Genomic DNA, 21127 nt, shown 5'->3' with positions numbered 1-21127 from the left:
CTTAGTAGTCTAGATACTAGATTGCTGAAGAAACTGTCTCTCTTGAGAATTTAAGCATGTTAAATTGAGATCCTAGATGAACTAATATCCTAGAACTTCTGTAGTAGTAGTGCCAAAAATACTTTCATCTTACCTGCACAACACAACTCCCTGTTATCAGTGATATTAAAAAGCAACCATTGCCAAAAAACCAAGAGAAATGCATTCCTAATTTAAAGACAGGATAATATTAAGTGGAAAAAAAAGAGCATTTTAAATGATGATCAGGAGCATGTCCATCATGGCACTGGATTATTCTGCCAAAAGAATGATGGTAGTAAGTATAAATACTTATTTGATCTAAAGAAGAGTAAAAGATGGGAAAGGAAAAGCCCTCTTTAGCAAGGAGATAATTTCGGTTCAATTAACTGGTCATGGGACTAATTTGCCAATATTAATGATTGTACTACAAGACAGAAAATGCAGAGCCCAAATGTTCAAAATTCAGTAGAGCAAAAGACTAGAGTATATCTGTGTATTATTCTGTTGCAGTTTAATTTTATAGAGGAGGTTACTCCCTCTGTAGCTGTAGTTGAAGCCCTGAGAAGTCCAGATTTTCTTGAGAAACTGACTGCTTTGTCTTTTTCCAGGATACATATTTTCTCAGAACTTTGCTGAAGGTCAAAGATCTGTGTAAATATTACATTTTAGAGACTGGTTGGGACTCTTCTTTAAATGCACTTTTAGTTTCCACTTGAATCAACTCTCAGAAATGGCTTGGCCCACAAACACACCAGAATTGTTTTTTCTTACGGCCTGGCTAAGAAGAGATGCTTCCCAGCATTTTTAGGATAACTGGTCTCCAAGCCTGAAAGGCTATGGGATTCAGCCCTCCCTTCTGCTGACGCTTGCCCATATCTTATCCACAGGAACCAAATTAAAGAGCAAAATCAGAAAGGAACAAGTAGATTTTAGTTTGCAGGGTGTTTTTGGTATACTGTCCTCTCTGTAGGGTTTAATGATTTTGAGGGTGGGCATAAAGAAGAATGCAGGACATGGAACACAAAGATGTTTGTGTCTGGTTGAACTGTCTTTAGTCTATTTTAGCCTGATACTGCGTGTTAATCTACTCCACACTATCTGTCACCTACTCTAAAATGGACCCATTTATGTGGAGCTTTTCCTCCATGAGCAAATTGGGGACAGAATTGCATTCCTTTGGGTACTGTTCTGTTGCCACAAACATGAGATCATCCTTTCTCTTGGGCGACACCATGCCTTAGTCATGCCTTGATGAGTAATCCTAATTCTCTGGCTATTGCTTTCCTGTGAGCAAAACGAGGAAGAAACCCTGGAAAAAGGAAACTGCCATAGACCACTTGAGTCTGAAATGCAGTGTGTATTTGAACATTGCAATAAAAAACTGTAAAGGAATAATTAGGTCTCATCAGGTTCCTGTCCTGTTCTGTACTGCTCTAACTTTGTCCTATAGTTAACTTCTCTGTATGGTTCCAAGTCACAGTCACAGCTGCCCCTGGACTTTACTGATAATAATGAAGAACACTAACATATTTTCCCAGAAGTAGTGGAGTAGGTGGGTTGTTATTCTACTCTTCTCTTTCTCATGAACTAGAACTAACTTTGAAGCAGGCTTTAATTTTGTAAGAACAAAAGACACTGCTCTACTTATCTTGACCAGCCTTTGATTAAAATAGGTTTCAGTAGTTTAGAAGTAACTTAATTTAGATGTAAGCAGCTAAAGTCTTAGCACTTTTTTACAGTTGAGTGCTTAAGTTCTCTGCACAATGTAGAGAGATTTACTTAAAAATCAACAGAACATTTTGAAACAAAGTTGCCTAAACTTCAATCTCTCCACATAGTTAATAGATTCAATATAGAATCAGGGTATTCCTGCAGAAGTATTCCTGGGAGCTGTTATATTTTGACACATTATTCTAGTGGAAAATACGGGTTTAATGCCCAAGTAATTTATGCTCACAGATATTAGCAAACTAAGGATATTTGGAGTACTACTCTTTCCTTCTGGAGCTACTTCAACACCTCTGGATTCCTATTCATGAACTACAGAAAGATTCTTGCTCTTTAATAGCCTGAAGTGTCAATGGCAGCACAGTTTCCTATGGATGTCTTAGCTGTGGACAAGGAGAAATTAGAGAACCATGAATCTTGGACATGGATACATAAATCCTTTTCATCACAGTGTTTGACTGTTGGGGTCACTGGGCAAGGCCCCAACAGTGTGAAAGTCCTTTTCCCCTAGCCTGGCCGCTGAAGAGGAGGTCTGGAATGTGTGAGGCTGAGTTTTCAAGGTTGTTTATTTTTCCTTATCTATAATGGTTTCTTTCTGACCTGACGAGGTCCAGCTAGCACAGAAGCCATGGCAGTCTTCTTCCCGCCCCAGGCGGCTCCCACATTATATACCCAAAATTACGTGTACCATGTTTACAATTCCCATAGCAATACCTAAAATCTACGTTGGACAAGGTGTCCCTATCCTAAACCAATAGAAAAGTGTCACCATCACACCGAGACATGGAGGACAAGAAGAAGGAAGAAGAAGCTAAGGCAGGTCCAGATTCCTCCATCTTGTACCCCTGAATTTCATTCTAAAAAATCCCCAAATTCTACTTTTCCACCCTGTATCAATTTCCATATTACATCATTCAAACCCTTTTTGTTTGTAATTCCTCATATAAGGTCAGCAGCCTCTCCCATGGGCTAAAATCGAATCCACAGGTGTTTTTCATTTGCTGCTGAGGTTCCTGGGGCTTGAGTCATCCAGGACAGCCAGAGGGATGCTCTGGACTCTGACATTTGACATCTATCAGATTCAATTGGGCTGCCCTTCACAACTACCTCCTCCTAGTTCACTCTCCCTTTTATAGCTCTGACTGTAGCCAGTGTTGTTTACTGCCTTCAGATTTGCTTTAATAGAACCTATACAGAGCTGATAATTCTATATCTCCTAGCTTCTCATTCATAGAGTTCACCACCACTTCAGAACATTGTTATTACTCTGCGCCAGTCCTTTTGACTTGTCTTACCCTACTCCCTTCCCATCTGATGTCTTACTGAGTGTGCCAGTAAAACAGACCACAGCTGTGACTATTTTGATACCTCCTCTAGATTATTCATCAGTTTCCCTGAGCTTTTCTCCTGGTGATGAGCAATTGGGGTCTTTTAAAGAAAGATACTGTGATTCAGTAACTTTGATGGAATGAGTAGCTTATTACCTGTCATTATATAGCACTTGATTGAGAACAGGATTTTGCTAATGTGTGCCCAAGGTTTATCATCAATAGCTAGGCTGGGAGAGTTGACTTTCTTTAAAAAAAAAATAAAATAAAAAGCATGCACATTAGGAGGTGACTAGGTTAGATGCTGCTAACTCATCTTGCTTCTCTCCCTCAACCTTTTCTTTGTCAGAACAGAGATTTTCCATCAGGAGATAAATTTTGAGAGGCCCAGCCACAAATTTATTCTGACTTTGGTAGCAGTTACCTTTATCCATCAGCTGGACACTTTCCTGACCTAACAGAAAAGAATCATGGCACATAATACTGACTTCTTGCCTTCTTAAGATGGAGGTGTAGACATCTGAGCACACTGCTGCACCTTCAGTTTGTTTGCCTGCAATTTGAGGAGATCAAGCTTTGAAGTTAGCTTAGCTGTACTTTGAACAGGGAGTTGGATTAATGACCTTCTAAGACCGTTTCCAATCTAAATTATTCTACTATTATAAGACATATCAAACTACGGTAAAGCGGGGAGAGAAATAGTGAATAAACATTTGATTATTAATCTTAATGAATTCTGGCTTTTAATAAGTATTTTTTAACTTTTGAATAACTGTATGTCTATTTCTGATTCAGGTGGATTAATGCACAGCATCAGTTTTGGCTGGATTTTAAGTCTTTGCACAAATAGCAGTCCTATGTCTGCTCTTTTAAATTTTTGTAAGCTTTATTTGGATGAAAATTAAGATTGAGATGGGAGTTCTGCACGATGAAATCCCTTTTAAATAACACCCCTACAAAGCTTAAGCTGTGTCAGTGGTATATGTTTTAATTACTCAGATCATCTTTGCCATAGCAAATTTTAGTGTGCTCTTCCAAACTCTTCAGTAAATTAGCTTCTGTGTATTGGTTTTGGCTCTGGATATCTCAGCAAAAGAGGCAAACAGTCTCAGGATATGTTTAAAAGACCTTGGCTTGTAAGTGTATGACGTCAAAATTTCTGTGTCTTCCTGATATAGAGTACCTCCAAATCCGGGATGTTTCAGATTGAGAACAGAAAACGTCCAAGTTAAATTTGTGATTTAAGAACAGCTTTTCTATAATGATAGAGAAACTTTGCCAAGTAATAGTGTGGGGAAAAGTTGCTGAGAGCAAGTTAGTTTCTTACTCTGTAGGCAGAACCAATGGCAATGAAATACAATAGTGAATACTTCTGAAATAACCTGCTCACAGATGTACCCTAGGGACTTCCCCAACCCAGGGACTTGTGAAGGCTCAGAGCCCACTAGGTTATACCTTCTTGGAAGGAAATTTGGACTTCAAAATAATGGGATCAACAAACTGGAAATTACTTTGATGAAGCTGATGAACAATTCTCAATTCACTCAGCTGAAAAAAGGAAATATAATATGACTTTGGGCTTGGTTTTGGTCAACATTACAATAAGAATTTAGTCAACAGAGGACTTCAAACACACCACTCACTCTACCCTAGTATGGTGTAGGATCAAGGGATGCAGTCTCACATTTCAAAGTATCAGGGAGGCTTCTTGTAGGCTGGCTGGAAGGGTGTTGGGATGATTCCAGGAAGTCATGTTTTGTGTCTCAGGTGAACCTAAGCACACCTCCAGACTCTGAAAAGTCACTGAGAGGATGCTGCTGACCCTAGAATGGGAAGCTGTTCAGTAGACCTAGCAGGCAGGCTGTGCACACAAACCTGGTGGCTGATCCACCAGCTGGAGTAAAGCACATAAACAAATGTCTTGTGTTGCCCTGTTTGCTATTGAAAACATCATGGTAGTAGTTATCAGCTCTACCAGGATGACTGTACCAGTAGCCTTTAATTCTCAGGGTTTTGAAACATCCCAGCTCTGTGAACAGTCAATCTATGCTCTAACCAATGTACTCACTAGTGTTGAAAGAGGTGAGCATAATGGAATGGCACAATATATCTGTATACAGCTTGAGCACGTTTGTGTAGGACAATGATGGCTTTAGGGGGTGCCCCGAATGAACACAGTCTGGACAGGGGTTTACATGAATGGAAAATGTTTGCAGGAGGAATGTGTATTATTAAATTTGGCAAAAAGACATGAAGAACCATCGATGTGGTTCTATGGGCAATCAGACATGCATGTCCTGCAGTCCCTATACAGGCTTTCAGTGGTATGAGGACTCCAGTTAGCCCTGAGACCAAGCATAACACTTAAGCACCTGTGAGTACAATTAAATCTTTCTAGTCCAAAATAGGGTGGCTCTTTCAGACTGCCTCCAAGAGTAGCTCTTAGCACTTGCTGTCCCTGCAAATCATCCCCTAAAGAAGTGGCTGGAAGGGTTACAAATGGCACTGACCAGAATCGTGTCAGGGAACAGTTCAGCTGTCAGTCAGATGTGATATTTCTGCTAATAGCTCTGCCTTGACTGTGATAATTTTCTAGTACAGTGTTAGCCTTAGGGATGAGTCTAGCCGTAGTTGAAACCTTGAAAATATATAACTGTAGAGCAAAGCTAAATACTGGCAAATCATTTTTTGGGTGTTAAAACCAACCCATCTAACTCAGTGGGGAGATAATGTATTTCCAATAGTGAACATATTTAAAGTGCTTGATACAAAACTTACCTTTCTTGCAGAGGCAATGTTATCATCATCATCCTGGCTTGAATTTGAATGTGATATTAGGTATTTCTTGTAAGGTCCAACAGGGCTGTCACCCCCTTTTCTGCTGAAGCATTACTAGTATCCCTGGGACAGGCTGAGGGAAGGTTATACATCACCTCTGTTCAACACCAGGATGTGATGCTGAATTGATTTAGTATGTATGTTTTGGCTTAACCCTGTCTGGCAACTCAGCCCCACACAGCTGCTTGCTTACTTCCCTCAGGGTGGCATAGGGGAGAGAAGCAAAAGAGTAAAAATGAGAAAACTCTGGGGTTGGGTTTGGTAGATAAAAAAAAAAAAACACACACACAAGCAAACCAAAACAAGGAATTAATTCACTTCTCCGATTTGTGGGCTGTTACAGTGAGCTCATGGGCACTTTGCTCCCTTCCCTGGAACCCTGTGGCTCTGGTCAAGATAACCCTGGACCCCTCCTTCCTGCCTCAACGGGGCTGGCAGAGAGCCAGTGAAGCCCACCCCGTCCAAAGTCTATATAGACCCCTGACATTTCCTGTTCGTCCTCTTTTGACCCGCTCTCCCCTTGGACACCACAGAATAAAGAGAGCTGAACGAACATATATTGGGGTAAGAGCCTCTTTTGGAAATCTTGGCCATCTCCTGATATTCCTCCCCTCACAGTCTTGGATCTCTGGGCTAGCCTAATATTTAGGGGGCTGTGTGAGTGGGGGAACGTCAGTGGGCATTGTTAAACCATACCCAGGAGAGCAGGGCTGGAATGGAATGGTGGAATAGTGATTTAGGATGACAAATGACATCTCTGGAATTATTCCCCCTTCCTGCTTTCCCCCCCATTTTACATGCTGAGCATGATACCATCTGATACAGAATATCCCTGTGGAGAGCTGTGCCAGCACCTACTCTCAGCTTCTTGTGCAGTCCCAGCTGCCTCACTGGTGAGAGGCAGAAAAGGCCTTGGCTCCATCTAAGCCCTGATCAGCAAGAACGAAAGCATCTCTGTGTAACAGCATCATTGTCAGCATACAGCCAAAACACTTTGTCATACCAGCTACTGTGAAGAAAATGAACTCTACCTCAGGGAAACTGGCACAATGTAGAAATTCCCACAGCCTCTGCCTGTGGGTCTCAGATTCAATCAAAGAAAGAAACTGAGAGTTTCCTGCCAGGAAAAAGCCTGGGAAAGAGCTGGGAAAGAATGTAAATAATTCTTTATCTCTCTTGTTTTTCACATTGTTTATAGTTAAGTTCTATCACTGTGTGTTAAGCACTCAGAACCAATGGTGTGGATTGTTTTCACTTCAGAACCAATGGATTTGATCCTTGTGGAGCTCTGTATAAAAGAGCGGTGTATTTTGAATAAAGGGGAGTTTTTACTCACAGCAGCCTTCTGAGTCAGAGTCTTCTCGTTCCCACCTTGCCTTGACAGCAACATCTAGTGATCCCGACGTGAAATCACACCTGGGGAACAGGGTCTGGTGTAGCCCGACGCGGCACTGAACCCTGCCCTGAAGGGACAGGATCTGGTGACTTGAAGTGGAATTGCAGCCTTGCTAGCAGACCGGAACCTCAGCATCTTGGTGGGGGGGGGTGGGTCTCCTCTGGTGTGGTTCCATGCCAACAGCCTGGATGCTGTGAACGGACACCTCTGCCTTCTTAAGAAAGGTAACGCCGGAAGTCCACACCTTCTGGAGAAGGCTGGGTCCTGTTTGGACCGTGGACCAGCTCTTAAGAGCCCGGAACTGAGCGGGACGGGTTTTTCCCTGGAATAGCAGACTGTTGGACTCTTGAAGTTGACGTCTGCTAGGGAAAGGTTCCCTAAAAATGAGAAACCAGCCATTGGCAGTTGAGCAAGCAGTCTTGACGGCCTGGCGAGCCAGCATCCCTCTTATTGGAGCTTGGCTTTCTGAGAAGGACCTGATCAGACTTTTGAGTTGGGCTTGGGACTGGGGATTTTCTGTAAATCCTAGATCCCCCTTTGATCATAAGGTCTGACTCAACCTTGGACGCTGTCTCGCAGTGCAAATGCGCAAAGGAGACACTGCTGCATCCGACCTGGCTGCAATCTGGGTGGTAGTTGACATATCCTTGTATACAGGCAGGGATTCTGACCAGAATGTTTCGGGATCCCGGAGGCGGACCACACCACAGCCCATGCAGCAGCTGGCTGTGCGGGCACACCCTGCCCAGAGAGCGGTGCCGCTGACGTTGGCCGCCCCTCCCAGCACACCCGACATTGCATGGACTGCATGGGGCGACCCTGGACTGGCGGGAGCCGCCACTGCCCGTGGCCCGCAGCCCCCAGCTTTCCAAACTGCATTTGTGGAGGGGCTGGTGCTGCCCGCGGTGCCGGGCGCAGCGGGGATGGATGCCGCCCCCCTGACTCCTTCATTGATGGAGCCTGCACAGATACCACTGCAGCCTTTGGTCCATCCCCTGGCACACTCACCACTGCCCACAGGAATTCCAATTGTGCCAGCAGGACAGCCTTTGCCTCCCAGTGCGCCCCTCTGCATGTCATGCAGACTGGTTGATTTGATTTCATTTACGGTGCCAGTATCTGCTGTTCAACAGCACGTTTTGAGCGGGACACCTGTGTTCTTCTCCGCCCTGCCCACTGTGGGATGGAGTTCCGCGCCGGAGGTGGTGCCTGCCTTCTACGCCACGCCTGCCGTGGCACCACCCCTGCTGACAGCGGACTTCACCGTCACGCTTACTGCTACTCCGGCAGCAGCGGCAGCCTCAACTCCACCCACCCCGGAACCATCGGCATCACTCCCGGGAGGAACCGCCGCAACTGCAGCGCTGCCTGCTGCGTTCCAGCTGCAAGAGCCGCTGCCACCACTGACCTCAGGATTGGTGGGAGAGCCGTGGCCACGGCCGCCACCGGGTCCTCTGGGAGATGCGGCCGCATCACCCACCCCATGAGATGCGGGAGAGGGGTGTCCACAGGGTGCAGTGGCTCCCGCCGCTGCGCCCCCTGAAGCTGGCTCATCAGGAGCAGCTCTACCCTGCGATCCAGTGGCTGAGAGCCCTGTGTTGAACAATGAGTGCAGCCCTTTGTCCCCTCCAAACTGTACCGAGCTCTGCCCCTCCGAGGGAGAGCTGGCGGGGCGGGATACCAGCTTGGCCAGCAGCAGCACCACTGCTGCTGGTCCCAGAGCTGGGAATGAGGGGGGTGAGGTTGCAGATCAGGGAACTGTGAGGGGACAGGAGAGCAGTCCCTTGCACTGGGCGGGCATGGGTGGTGCAGGGAGTCTCAGAGCCCAGGTGAAATTCTATATTCCCGGGGAACAGCCCCTTCTCGCACCCTGTGGATCCTGCTCTTGTGGTTTGCAGAGCGGGATGCCGAGGAGCTGTGGAAGAAACCATGGCTGAGCGGGGTGGGGGAAGAGCAGAAGCTCAGAGGAATTGCTGGGTTTCTCGCAGCCTGTTGGTTGCATGCACTGATGTATGAGTTTGAGGGAGGTCGCTCATTTATTAGTGGTCTTGAAGTGTCCCAGGAACCCCAGATTAAGGGGTCCCAGGAGATACCAAAGAGAAGCTGGGGGCCGAGCGGGGTGACTCTTGTCTCAGCAGAGAGTCTTGGCTCCTCCACCTTGCCTGGCATTGCTGGGTCTTAACCTCTGCCGCTGGCTCTTCAAAAAAAAAAAAAAAAAAAAAAAAAAAAAGGTGGAAAGAGCTGTGTTTTCACTATGTTTCACTAACAGCTCAAAATATTGGGAAGCCACGAATCAACCTCAGCCCAAGTGATTGAATTAAGGGCTGTGGCCATGACATTTCAGAGGTTTCTCAAGTGTTGTGAATTTGGTCCTTTCTGAATTGGGTCAATTTCACTCAATTGTTTTGAAAGCCTTGAGGATGTAATTTGGATCTGAATTCAATTTCATCACTCAAGCTGTCCATTGAGGACATGATCGCATAGGCAAAGCCTTGCATGAGTCTTCTATTAAGTGCACACACCTTGCAAAAGTAATTCTGATGAATGCCAATCAAGGCAAACCTGCTGCACCTTACTGGCTGGGACAAATCCCAGAGGCCTAAAGGCTTTGCAGCTGTGGTAAAGAGATGTTACTCATCTTGTCAAATTCAAATTTGGCTAATTTGGGTATGTGCACATGTTGTAAATACCTTCTTTTCTGTCAGGTCATACTCACACTGGGAAATGGGTTTTGACAAGTTGGACTACCAGTCCTTTGACAGTCTGACAATGAGTTGTTACTATCTTACAGTTGATAACTTATTCCTTGAAAATTATAAGTTTGGAAGCTCTTTGACTGATCTGAGCCAACATCCAATGAGGTTTTGAATTATCAACTAGTGAACCTTGGAGTTGTGTTTGCCCTCTTCTTTGCAAGGTGCTCTGACAAACACTGCCTCCTTCTTTAAACAAAAAAGGGGAAATGTAGGTCTCAGATTCAATCAAAGAAAGAAACTGAGAGTTTCCTGCCAGGCAAAAGCCTTGGAAAGAGCTGGGAAAGAATGTAAATAATTCTTTATCTCTCTTGTTTTTCACATTGTTTATAGTTAAGTTCTATCACTGTGTGTCAAGCACTCAGAACCAATGGTGTGGATTGTTTTCACTTCAGAACCAATGGATTTGATCCTTGTGGAGCTCTGTATAAAAGTGTGGTGTATTTTGAATAAAGGGGAGTTTTTACTCACAGCAGCCTTCTGAGTCAGAGTCTTCTCATTCCCGTCCTGCCTCGACAGTGACATGTGCTGTCTGTAATTTCATTACTCTCTTGCCTACACAGGATGAAAAGATGTTCTGACTTTGTGTTCCCTCTCCCCTATGCGAAGTCTACTACTGATGGAGCTGAGACATCCACTCTGGGTGCAACTCCAGGTTAGGCTGTGTGTACATAGAGCCTTTAATTAGGAACATTAGGAGTAGAACAGGGTGGAGTTATGGTGTTTTGTTTTTGTGGTTTTTTTTTTTTTTTCTAATATGGATACAGTGGAAGGGAATATAATGGGAAAAATTTTAGATTAGCTGGTAACAGTGGAAATTTCATGAAGGTGCAGAATAGGCCTTTTAAGATGCAGCAAATAGCAGCCCTCTGACTGGTTAAAAAAGAGAGGCCAGGTTCAGGTTAAAGCATCAAAGTAATTAAGTAGATCTTCATCTAGAAGGGGGCAGCTACTGTTCTCTTTTCCAAGACAGTACTGGAGTGAAAACAAGACTTGCAAGTATTAATGCAGAAGTAATACCTAAATCTCAATGTCAAAGAAGAGGAACTATGGAATCTTCCAGGCAGGATGTACTGCAAGTCGCTCATTCTTCTTTCACTGCACAGCTCAGAAGCAAGGCTGGCAATCTTTGGTTACACCAAAACAAGTTGTGTTAATTGTCAGTCACTTGAGATGTATATGCTGCTCTGCAGAAACTCACAGGTTTGGCTAGATTATAACAGCAATGGGAGGAGAAACTGCTCCTCTCGCTGCAGTTCTTCTGGGCTGAGCAGCACGCTACTGAGAGATGGAAACATGACATGGTTTGTGATTGCACAGAGAAAAGATCTCTTAACTGAGAAGGTCAAAAGATCTGTTGATTACCTACTGCTAACAGAACTAGTGTGCCAGATCAGGATATGGGGCTATTCACAATTCAGTACAATTTGGACTGCTACATTGATTTTTTGTACAGTTAGTGTTTTCAATTCTTTCTCTAGTGCTCTCTTGGTGATTACTTTGCCTAATATGCAGTTTCTTACCTGAATTAGCAGACATTCCTCATCAAGTGCAGCTGACCTTCGTATTGGACCTGTGCTGAAAAAAGTACTCTCCCTTGATAGAGCAAGCTAATTTATTCTTAAGTACCAGGCTAATTTTTCTCTCTGTCATATCCTGAATGAATATTATTTTTTCTTTTCAGTTATACTAGGGAATCTAAAAAAACATCACTGGTTTTGAAAAAAAGTATGGGTTGTTGTTGTTTTCCCCAAAGGAAACATCATCTTTCTAACAGGCCTCCCATGCCATTCTCTGGTAAAGGTATCTTTTTGGCATGTGAGCAAACCTGTGAATTCAGCACCACAACAGCCCAGGTGGTGCACAGCTCATGCTTTGTATTCAGTTAAATGGTGTGTAATAAATTGCTGTAGCCTGCAGATTAATCTTAGAAGTGGGAAGCAAACATGGAGAGTTTTTTAGCAAATTATTGATGGCACTTAACCGTTTCATTTCCCTGCTAAATTCTTTTCAGGATAGAGGGATGGGTTAGCTCTGTGGAAGGATTGGCACAAAGATCTCTGGATGCATTTTGCTGGACCCAACTTTAGCTCAGTATCTTCTAAAACCTGTATGTTTTTATTAGTTTTCTCTTGTCCCTCTTCACAGAGTTCTTCTGTGTGATCCCATTCTTCTGCTACCTCTTGTCACTGCAATTCCAGGCAAAGGGACAGCCAGCTTCTCGAGTGCTGCTCAAGCTCAGGAGCGGAAGAGAGGGGACTGATGTGGATGAGTGGCTGCAAGCAGAGACCCCAGTGGCCTGTAAAGGATTAAAAGTACATGGCTCCTGCTTGAAGCAGGTAAAAGCACTTTATTTTCCCCCCTTGATCTTTCTGTGACTCAGAGCAAAACTCTTCTGTACATAAACAACTCTTCCAGCTCTGTGAACTGGAGGAATTTGGTACAAGAATGGCTCGGTATTTTAGGAAAGGTGACTATAAATGAGTATAGTGAATTGTTATGCATATATTTTAAATGTAATACAAATGGCTTTTGCCTTATTACCATGTTGTAATAGTGGAGTAATTTACATTTTTTGCTTTTCCACAAAAAGATGAAGCTATCATTCAGCAGACCCTGGGAAATAAGTTTTTATAATCAATTGGAAAAATAAAGCTGCATTTTAAAATATTTAGTTGCATGATTATATCATTTTAGTATTGTAAGTGTAATTTATAACTGTCTAGTTATTAGTACCCTATTTGTCAGCAAATGAACATGTATTTCCAACACGGATTCTTGTTAAAATCTTAAAAAAAATTATAATGTGGAGTTTGACCTCCATAGTCACTGCCTGATAAAACATAAGTAAATATGTTGTTTAAACTATGCAGTAGACAAATATATCAGGAAAAGACTTCAGATATTATGGTGATACTGTTAGTGACCATTTCCTGATCATTCCTATAATTGTTTCAGTTATTTCATATTAACAATTCTTTAATTAAGTGAATACCAGAAGGATAAATTCACAAAAAGGAAAATCACTTTACATATAACTTAGTGAGATAACAATGTGTAGAACCTATTTTAAAGAAACCATGAGAGATATATTTCATTCATCAGTCTGACACAAAAGGAAATTATGTCCTCTAATATGTAATGAAATAAATAAAGGTCAGATGGTTCATTCGTCTGCATTTGTTTTGTTCAGTTCTACCAGTTAAACAGGATGTTTTCTATTGCATTGCTTTCAGGTTTCCTGGTAACAATAGCACCAAAATAAAGACCAGATTTTGTCAATATGAAATTTACTCCTCCTGAATAAAGTTTTATATCTAGAATCTGCAAAGAGAAAAGCTGAAATAAGATGTGGGAGCTGCAATATTTCTGTGTAAGCACCAGGCTGAGATCCATACAAGCCTACAGGAGTCAGGTAACTTACTTTCTACCAAAACTCAGGGAGGTGAATACATTTGGTCTTAAAGCTTTGTTTTGCAAATGTGAGCTTTATAAGGTAAAACAGCCTCCCAGTATTCACTGTATATATGAGTATATATGAACGATGCCTTGGGTATCCAAAATCTACACAAGTGAAAAGGACGGCATGGAGCATGCAGTTTCTCAGCTGTGAAGCAGCAGCCTTGCTAAGCCACACTGCTTATGAGGCAGGCTACTGGATCTTCCTCACCACACTTGGCTCGTGCCCTTAGGTGACCTCCAGCTCAGGCAGAACATGAGTTAACTGCTGGCAAGTTTCAAAGCGCATGGGGTTCAAGGGGAAGTAAAGGCTTTAAGCCAGTCATGTGCACTGGATGTTCCACCTAACTGGAATGTGGTTTGTGTTGAGGTATGTTTTCTTTGTCTATTTCTTTTCTGAAATGTGCAATTACAAAAATTAAAATATTTACATAATTACAAATGAAATTTCAGTGTCAGCTTTTTCTGTCATCAAATGGAATATTCCTATGTGCAGCAGGTGGATTATTTTCCTTGAGGATCAGATACAAAACTGTTTTCAATACAGAGAACAATAAATTGATTATTACAGCTATATACTTTCTGGTCAAGAAGCTTCCCTGTGTTCAGAGGCGATGCTTGTCCCATAGCTCCCATATCAGATGTGTGCCAGGCTTCACAGTAGTTGCTAACCAGTCGAATCCCATTTGCAGTTGAACCATGCCATATTATTTTTTGAGGCCTGAAAAGTAATGTTAAAAAGTTATTTACTGGAAAAGTCTCTTTTGCTTTATTCAACTGCACATTTGTATTGTGTGGTGATCTGCATTCCTTGTGCTTGAAGCAAAGAGTAGTTAGGTAAAGATGAAGACAGAAAGGAGAGAAAGAAAGGAGAACACAATCTGATATGCCATTTCTAGACTAGCAGAAAAGGGAAAATGGCATAAAGAAAGTGAGAAATTTTTATCACATGTCTAGTAGCCCAAGATACTGCTACTGTTTCTTTTACTATTTGGTAAAAGTAGAAAAAAACCCCTTACATATAACATAAAAATGGTAATGTCAACTCACCAAGATGAATCAGTCATGACATTCCTGCCATCAAAGGAGTATATTGGAACATGAATGTTGAATTGTCCACCATTTCCATCAAATATAGATTCCCAGTTACTGAAAAGGGTTTCTCCCTGTTAAATTGCAAAGCCACTTTTACAAACAAACAAATCCCTAAATTACACCAAATTCCAAGTCTACCTTCATAGACTTATCTGTAAAATTTTATCTGCATTGAAGGACACTTGTGATTTCATCTTTCACACCAGTTTCTGCATAATGTCCCTGAACAAACTTGTCTGTCAACTCTATGCAAGTAGCTGTCTGGTCCATGCTTTTGCCTCAAAATTATCTTTCTGTTCTGTTGTCACTCCAAAAATTCAGCTTGATCATCCCCTGTCTTTTTCCTCCTAAGGCATTGTTTGAAAAATTGCTTATAACTACTGTAGCTGTAGAGAAAATATAGACATAAATTGTACTGGAGCTTCTGTTAAGGTCACAGTTTTGTGAAAAGTGTTGCAAACATTCAGGGCAAAACTTTTGCATTTGGCTTCCTCTCAAACTGCTTTTGAGTTTTTCCAGTCAAGGTTGAAACAATATTGTCTTCACAAATTTCTCTCAAGGCTCTGTGTTTGCACTTTAGAGTAGCATCCATTCAACATGTTTCAAGCATCATGTGTTTTTCCTGTAGGCTTCTTTGGCCGCCTGTCCTGGGAGCCAGCCAATGCTACAAAGACATGGTTTGTTTTCCTCAGTTTTAGAGTGTGTCTGTTTATATGAGACCACAAAATGACTCATGCTCTAGACTCTCCTCTCTGTTCCATTGGGGTATATCCAATATCATTCCTAAGCACAGAATTTGCATTTTTCTTCAAAATGAGAAAAATAGGCATTTTATCCTATGATCACACTAAAAGGTAGAACATAGTAACTTCATCACTACTTCTTTGTTTCTTGAATCTGGCTGTGAAATATGAAGCAAAGCTGCTTCTTTATAAAATGCAGTTTGGGCTGAAACTTAGTGTTTTTGCTATTTTCCAAGATTTTTGGGGAAACTACAGCCTATCCAAAAAAACCAAGCACTAAGTACCCATTTTTACCTGAAGATTGACTACTGGCAAATTGTGTCGGTCTGTTTTTCTGACAACTGTGGCCAGATCTTGCAAGTGCGATGAGAGGAAGGCTCTGTAGGTGGATGTCAAACCAGCAAGCTGGGCCTGCTGAAAACACTGAAAATCTGCTCGCATGTCACCAGACAATGGGAAGTTCAAAGCCACCAGATGCAACTGGAAGAAAAAAAGAAGAAAGGGCGCATTTAAAAAAAGTTTATGACACAGGGAGGATACATCTTGGAAACAGAACAGTGCTCCTGCCAGCACAGAACACATACCCTTCATAACAGGTATGAAAGTTATTTGTTGCCATAACATTACATTTCTCAGAGCCATGAGACCCTTAGCAGAAATACCAATTTATCTTTCTATGTTAAGGGAACCATGAAGATTATATACCCCTAGAAATAAAAATCATTTAGAAGCAGCTAATATTTGGAATAATATTTGTGAAATCTTGGACTTTTCACACTCACAAAATCACAAATCCTGCAAACTTGGAAAAAAGTAGCAAGAAGTGACTAGGCACCATTAAAAAAGAAGAAGTAGCATGCTTAATTCAAGCAGCACAGATGCAAGAACTAATCCACATTCTTCCTTTTTTTTTTTTTTTTCCTGTTTCATTTTTAGGTATGTCAGTTACCTTGCTTTCTTTCTCTAAATATTTTAAAGTCTTTTAAATAGAGGCTTAAGTTCTAAAGTGTCCATTTAGGCCAAACAGCACTTCCAAGACTGAAAATATTTTAACAAATATTTTAATAATTTGAAGCACTATTGTTAGTTTTGATGTTACTCTGTAATCCAGGTACAATCACTAAGTGAAGAGGTATTCCTAACTCAGGATTTTTTTCTGTTTGAGATGGGAAAGGGGCTGGGATGATGAAAGTAGATCTGGAGGGAACAATTTGAAATTGAGTTTGAGATGTTTGAGTAAATTAAATAAGTATATTTGTAAATTTCTGAAGTAAAATCTCTGAGTTTGAAGAGCAAATATCACAAATGTCCCTAAAGATGCAAACTGTCACATTACAAAGCATGGCTCTGCAGCTGCAATACCTATCTCATACTTACTGCTGGTTTTCCATTCTTCATATTTGATATTGGTCTCAGTGCTGGAATAGACTGAATTCCCTGTTATTTGAACACAAGAAAAAAAAAAAAAGTTAAATATCAGAATTCTACATACTCAGTAATTTTTTAAATAAAAATTTAATCACACCTGGAGTTTTGCATGAAAGCAGTCTGCTCTTGGTAGGAGCAGAAGAGCAGTTGAGGAAAATCAAAACTGAAAGGGTAAGGAGGATGTGAAAACAGAAAATGTAATGGGTGGAAATACTTCTCAACCCTGTTAATTGTTTCAGGAACAGCAAAGTTTTCTTCTCTAGTTATGGCAAGTATGAGTAACAAGCTACCAGATGGAGCAGATGGGACACTCAGGTGGTGTCAACTGGAGGCTGCAGAAAATGTCTTATAACTTGAGGTCTAGACATTTTCCAGTGTGCTGATGAACTTCTCCCTGACCTACTTTAACATTTTTTATTTGTTTCTGGCCATCTTCCTTCTTACTGCTCTTTCTTAGCACTCTCTTGCCCTTTCATTTTCTCAGCAGATCAACTAACTTGTCATCAAAACACCCTTCTCTACTCCCTCTGTCATTTCTTGGCTTTCATCCTCCCACAGTTTTTTGGGACAGACAGCATGTTCACATGCAAATTGGTACAATAACTTGCAGAATGGGGTCAGGCCCAAACTAATAATCGAGGCTTTAAAGAACACCCTCTGCACACTGCAGGTTAAGCTATGTTCAGGTGATGATTATGGTACACTGAATACAGGACTATAACCTTTCAAAGAAAATCTATTTTTTTAGAAACCCTTTTCTGACCTTCCTTGAAGGGGATCAGGGCTTGATATGACTCATTCCAGGCTTATGAAACAGAATTCTGTGGGTTTGTGGGTTTTTGTTTGGTTTTTCTTTTATTTTCTTTTTTTTTTGTTGTTGTTTGTTTCTTTTGTTTTATTTTGGGGGTTTTTGTTGCTTTTTTTTTTTGAGGGGGGGGATTTTTTTGTGGGCAGCTTACTTTATTCTACTTTTTGTAAATGTTGCTTTGTCTCTTTAGTGTTTGGAATCTCAGAAGATACTGGAAACAGATGACTGTCCAAGCAAATCGATCTGCAAGCATATGTAGTGGTAGGATGCCTATTTTGAACTGGCAAGTCTTGGTGGAAAATCACATTCTGCATACAACTTCTGTCAAGAGTATCATACATCTAGACTCAGTTTTTCATGGTCCAGTATTTTGTACTTACATGGCTTGATATGGCGGGAGGAGGAAGGCTGTCAGCAGGGATAGGAATTAGCTCACCAAGCTGAAAAAAACAGACAGGAGAGTAGAACAAAAGCATATCACCAGGAGCTTCTAAATTCAAAAAAAGGAGTCTTTGCATCCACACTTCTCTCCCTCTGTAAAAATATCTCCCTCACCTTCATTGTGAGCAAGGGAGTTGGAAAAGATTAGGGTGTAATGCAATAGTACCTGCAATTTTCTCCATCCTTTCTGAACACGGATAAAAACCTCACTGGTTTCCCTCAGATAGATTAGTGTACCTTCTGCTACATAATGAACTTTTTCCAACATACCCTCAATGTTTTGGAATGTCGTAACCTGTCAAATAGGAAAATGAAACATACTTCATCAGATACACAAAACACTCTGCAAGTTAAATAATCTCATTTGTATATATAAATGTCAAGGCTTCTTCTGCAGGAGATGCTCATAAAGTCAGTTTTATGTAATTTAGTCCATAAAGTAATATGAATGTCTTGCTACTTTGGCATACTAGCATCATCATTCTGTGGATTGTAGTAGAACGACAGAAATTTTGTACAAATTTTGTAGAGTGAAGATTGTTGCACTCCTACAATTTAGCATCCTGGGTCAAAATGGCAGAATTCAGAAGAGAACTGCAGTAGTTTAAAACTGGGAAATTTCAGGAAAATGCAATTTCTTTCACTTTTTTTTTCCTCATTACTTCATTGTCAGAAGGCATATGACTGCTTTATAAATAATGAAGACTCTACTATAGATTTGTATATGTTTTTATTAATCTTAGTTTTGACCTAAGTAAGCTCAGACCTTCTGTCTGAGACAGTAGCTCCCAGCCTTCAACTACAGTCTTCTGTCTTGGGGCACCAGTCTTTAAACATTTTTTTTCTCTCCTAAGTTATTTGAGAATTTTGTTCTTTTTACAGAAATTATGACTTATTAATTTAGAAACTACTGACACTTCTGCCTTAGCTTTTTTTCTTCATGGATATCTTAGATCCAATTTTGATTAATTTCATAATATAAGAAAAATAAACAAATTTACATGTATTTTCTGGCATAATGATTTTTAGAATTACTAGGGAAATCTACAGTTTGCATCTTAAAATTATGTGGTTTATAAAACATTCTAATAAATAAAAACATAGGATGGAACTTTCACTCCTCCTTCAGTGCTACCAGTGACCACCAGAAGTTTTGAAGAAAATTTTCTACAGCAAACTTCCTTATTTTGCTCTCTTACCAGATTCCTGGTGGTAGGTGACCCTGGCTCTCCAGGAGGACCTGGTGGCCCAGGCATTGCAGCTGCTAAAATAAAATAAGCATACAATACATGCTGAAGGTCATCTTTTATGAGAGAGAATGTGAGTGACACAGAGAAAGGACTTAGTGATGGTGTCCAGGAGCAGTGGAAGTTCTAAATAGCCGTAGTTGTGCCCTTAACAGCTCAAGTCAAATACAGAAAATACATTCTAAGGATTTTTTAGAAGCAATGATGGAACAGTCTTTTCTCTGTTTTTTGGGAGGGTAAGGCCAATAGATTGCAATTTGTTGTAGAAACTGCAAATGAAGAACACAACCCACGTAAATTTACCAGAATTGTGTTCTGTTAGCTAGTGTGCATGGAAGAGAAAGAATTTTTTGCTACTGCCCATATAAGCTTTGAGGGAGTCATAGCATCTTTTGCTCTAAAGGAAAACAAAAATTTACTTTTTCTCAGATGGAATATTCATGTATTTAAGCTCAGCTTGTATTACAAAAAAGAATTCTTCAGGGGTATGAACTTGGACTACTAAGACCGCAGTCCACACTGCCTGGTACCTAGTATCTGTCTATACTCCAAAAGTTAATTTCTTCATCTTAAGCTCTTTTCTGGAGTAAAAACTTCTTTCTTTTAAGCAGGAAAGATTCAAAGATATGGAAGAGTAAAAGCATGCATTTTGTGCAAATGCATGTCATGATGATAGAACTTCAAAGATGTTTAAAAGGAGTTTCTACACAAGGACCTTGCTTGGTTGGTTTTGTGAAACCCAGAAGAGCCTCGAGATCACCTTTTGCAAGAAGAATCTATGCACTGAGGCATTTGCAAGGATACTGCAGAGCAGGAGCAGGTCCTTCATGCCAATGGCAGGGGAAGGACGTCAGCTCTCAGAAGTGTTGATAGCTATTTACCTTCAGATAAGCTATTCCTCTTTCCCCATATTGTGTACGTGAACTCAGTACTACAGTATGTGAACTCCATAATTACAGGTAGTAATAGATTTAAAAGAGATAACTGAACCTCGAAGATAGGGAAAAACATCTGTTCCAAACATTTAGTAAAATCTGTGCTGCCTAAAGAACCTTTTTACAAAGCAAAGAGGAAAATGTGTAGGAGGATGATGAAGACTAATGGCAGAGAGCATAAATTAAAATATAGGGATGGAATACTAATAATGATTTGTTTTGTCCGACTGGGTCTCTTAGCTAATATCCAGAAGTACTTAATCTAAATTACACAGGAAAAGGCCTGAAGACCTTTATGTGCCTCATGGATGCTGCAGATCTGTCTGTATCTTGATGGTCAAGGACCGGTTCACATAAAGCCTATGTTCCAATGTTGACCATTTTAAGGATTTTTTCTTTCTCAAATATTATTCAGAGGATGAACACTTCTGATAGACACTAAATTAAAATATTGACAGGATGACAGAACAGAAGTCTCACCTGCTGTGTAAATGAGGCCTGGTCAGGTTCAAGAAATACCCAGAGAGAAAAAATTGAAGAGAGATACGTCAAATTAGCATACTGGAAGCATAGGTGTTGTGGAAAAACAGGCTAATTGTTCTCATGAATGGAGATCCTGTTTTTGCTAGACCTGTCAAAACTTTAGGAAGAACAGATCTCTGTTACAGCATCTCTATTCAGGTAATGTCTCCCTTTCTATTAGTACACCATCTTCAGCTGAGATTAAGGAATGCCCTGCTCTGGTTTTACCTGGCTGGATTCCCATGCTGGTCACAGATTCTAGACAGAGGAATCGGTCATTTTCTCAGACATACCTATCAAGTAATGTCAGAGGAGCCCAGGACCCCATCCATCAGAACCCAGGGCTGGACATTAACAGTATGAGGCTTGTCACTAGGAAACCTTG

The 21127-nt window shown here is 41.1% G+C and overlaps 1 protein-coding gene across 1 annotated transcript in view; it reads right to left on the bottom strand.

The window, feature by feature from the left end:
• Positions 1-13337: 13337 nt before the first annotated feature.
• The window catches only part of COL15A1 (collagen type XV alpha 1 chain), a 120489-nt gene continuing 112699 nt past the window's right edge, over positions 13338-21127 (bottom strand). Inside the window, exons 37-44 of the mRNA XM_021553386.3 lie at positions 20701-20718; positions 19238-19302; positions 18205-18333; positions 17978-18037; positions 16739-16798; positions 15656-15841; positions 14574-14689; positions 13338-14244 (exon numbers count right to left, since the gene is read on the bottom strand). Of these exons, the coding sequence (XP_021409061.2) occupies positions 14028-14244; positions 14574-14689; positions 15656-15841; positions 16739-16798; positions 17978-18037; positions 18205-18333; positions 19238-19302; positions 20701-20718 (851 nt within the window). The 3' untranslated portion in view covers positions 13338-14027. The remainder of the gene's footprint in view (positions 14245-14573; positions 14690-15655; positions 15842-16738; positions 16799-17977; positions 18038-18204; positions 18334-19237; positions 19303-20700; positions 20719-21127) is intronic.

The sequence above is a fragment of the Lonchura striata genome, chromosome 1, assembly GCF_046129695.1.
Source record: "Lonchura striata isolate bLonStr1 chromosome 1, bLonStr1.mat, whole genome shotgun sequence".
In the NCBI taxonomy this organism is placed as follows: Eukaryota; Metazoa; Chordata; class Aves; order Passeriformes; family Estrildidae; genus Lonchura; species Lonchura striata.
Note: the sequence above shows the minus strand (reverse complement) of the source record. Positions and strands in the feature narration are given on the sequence as shown.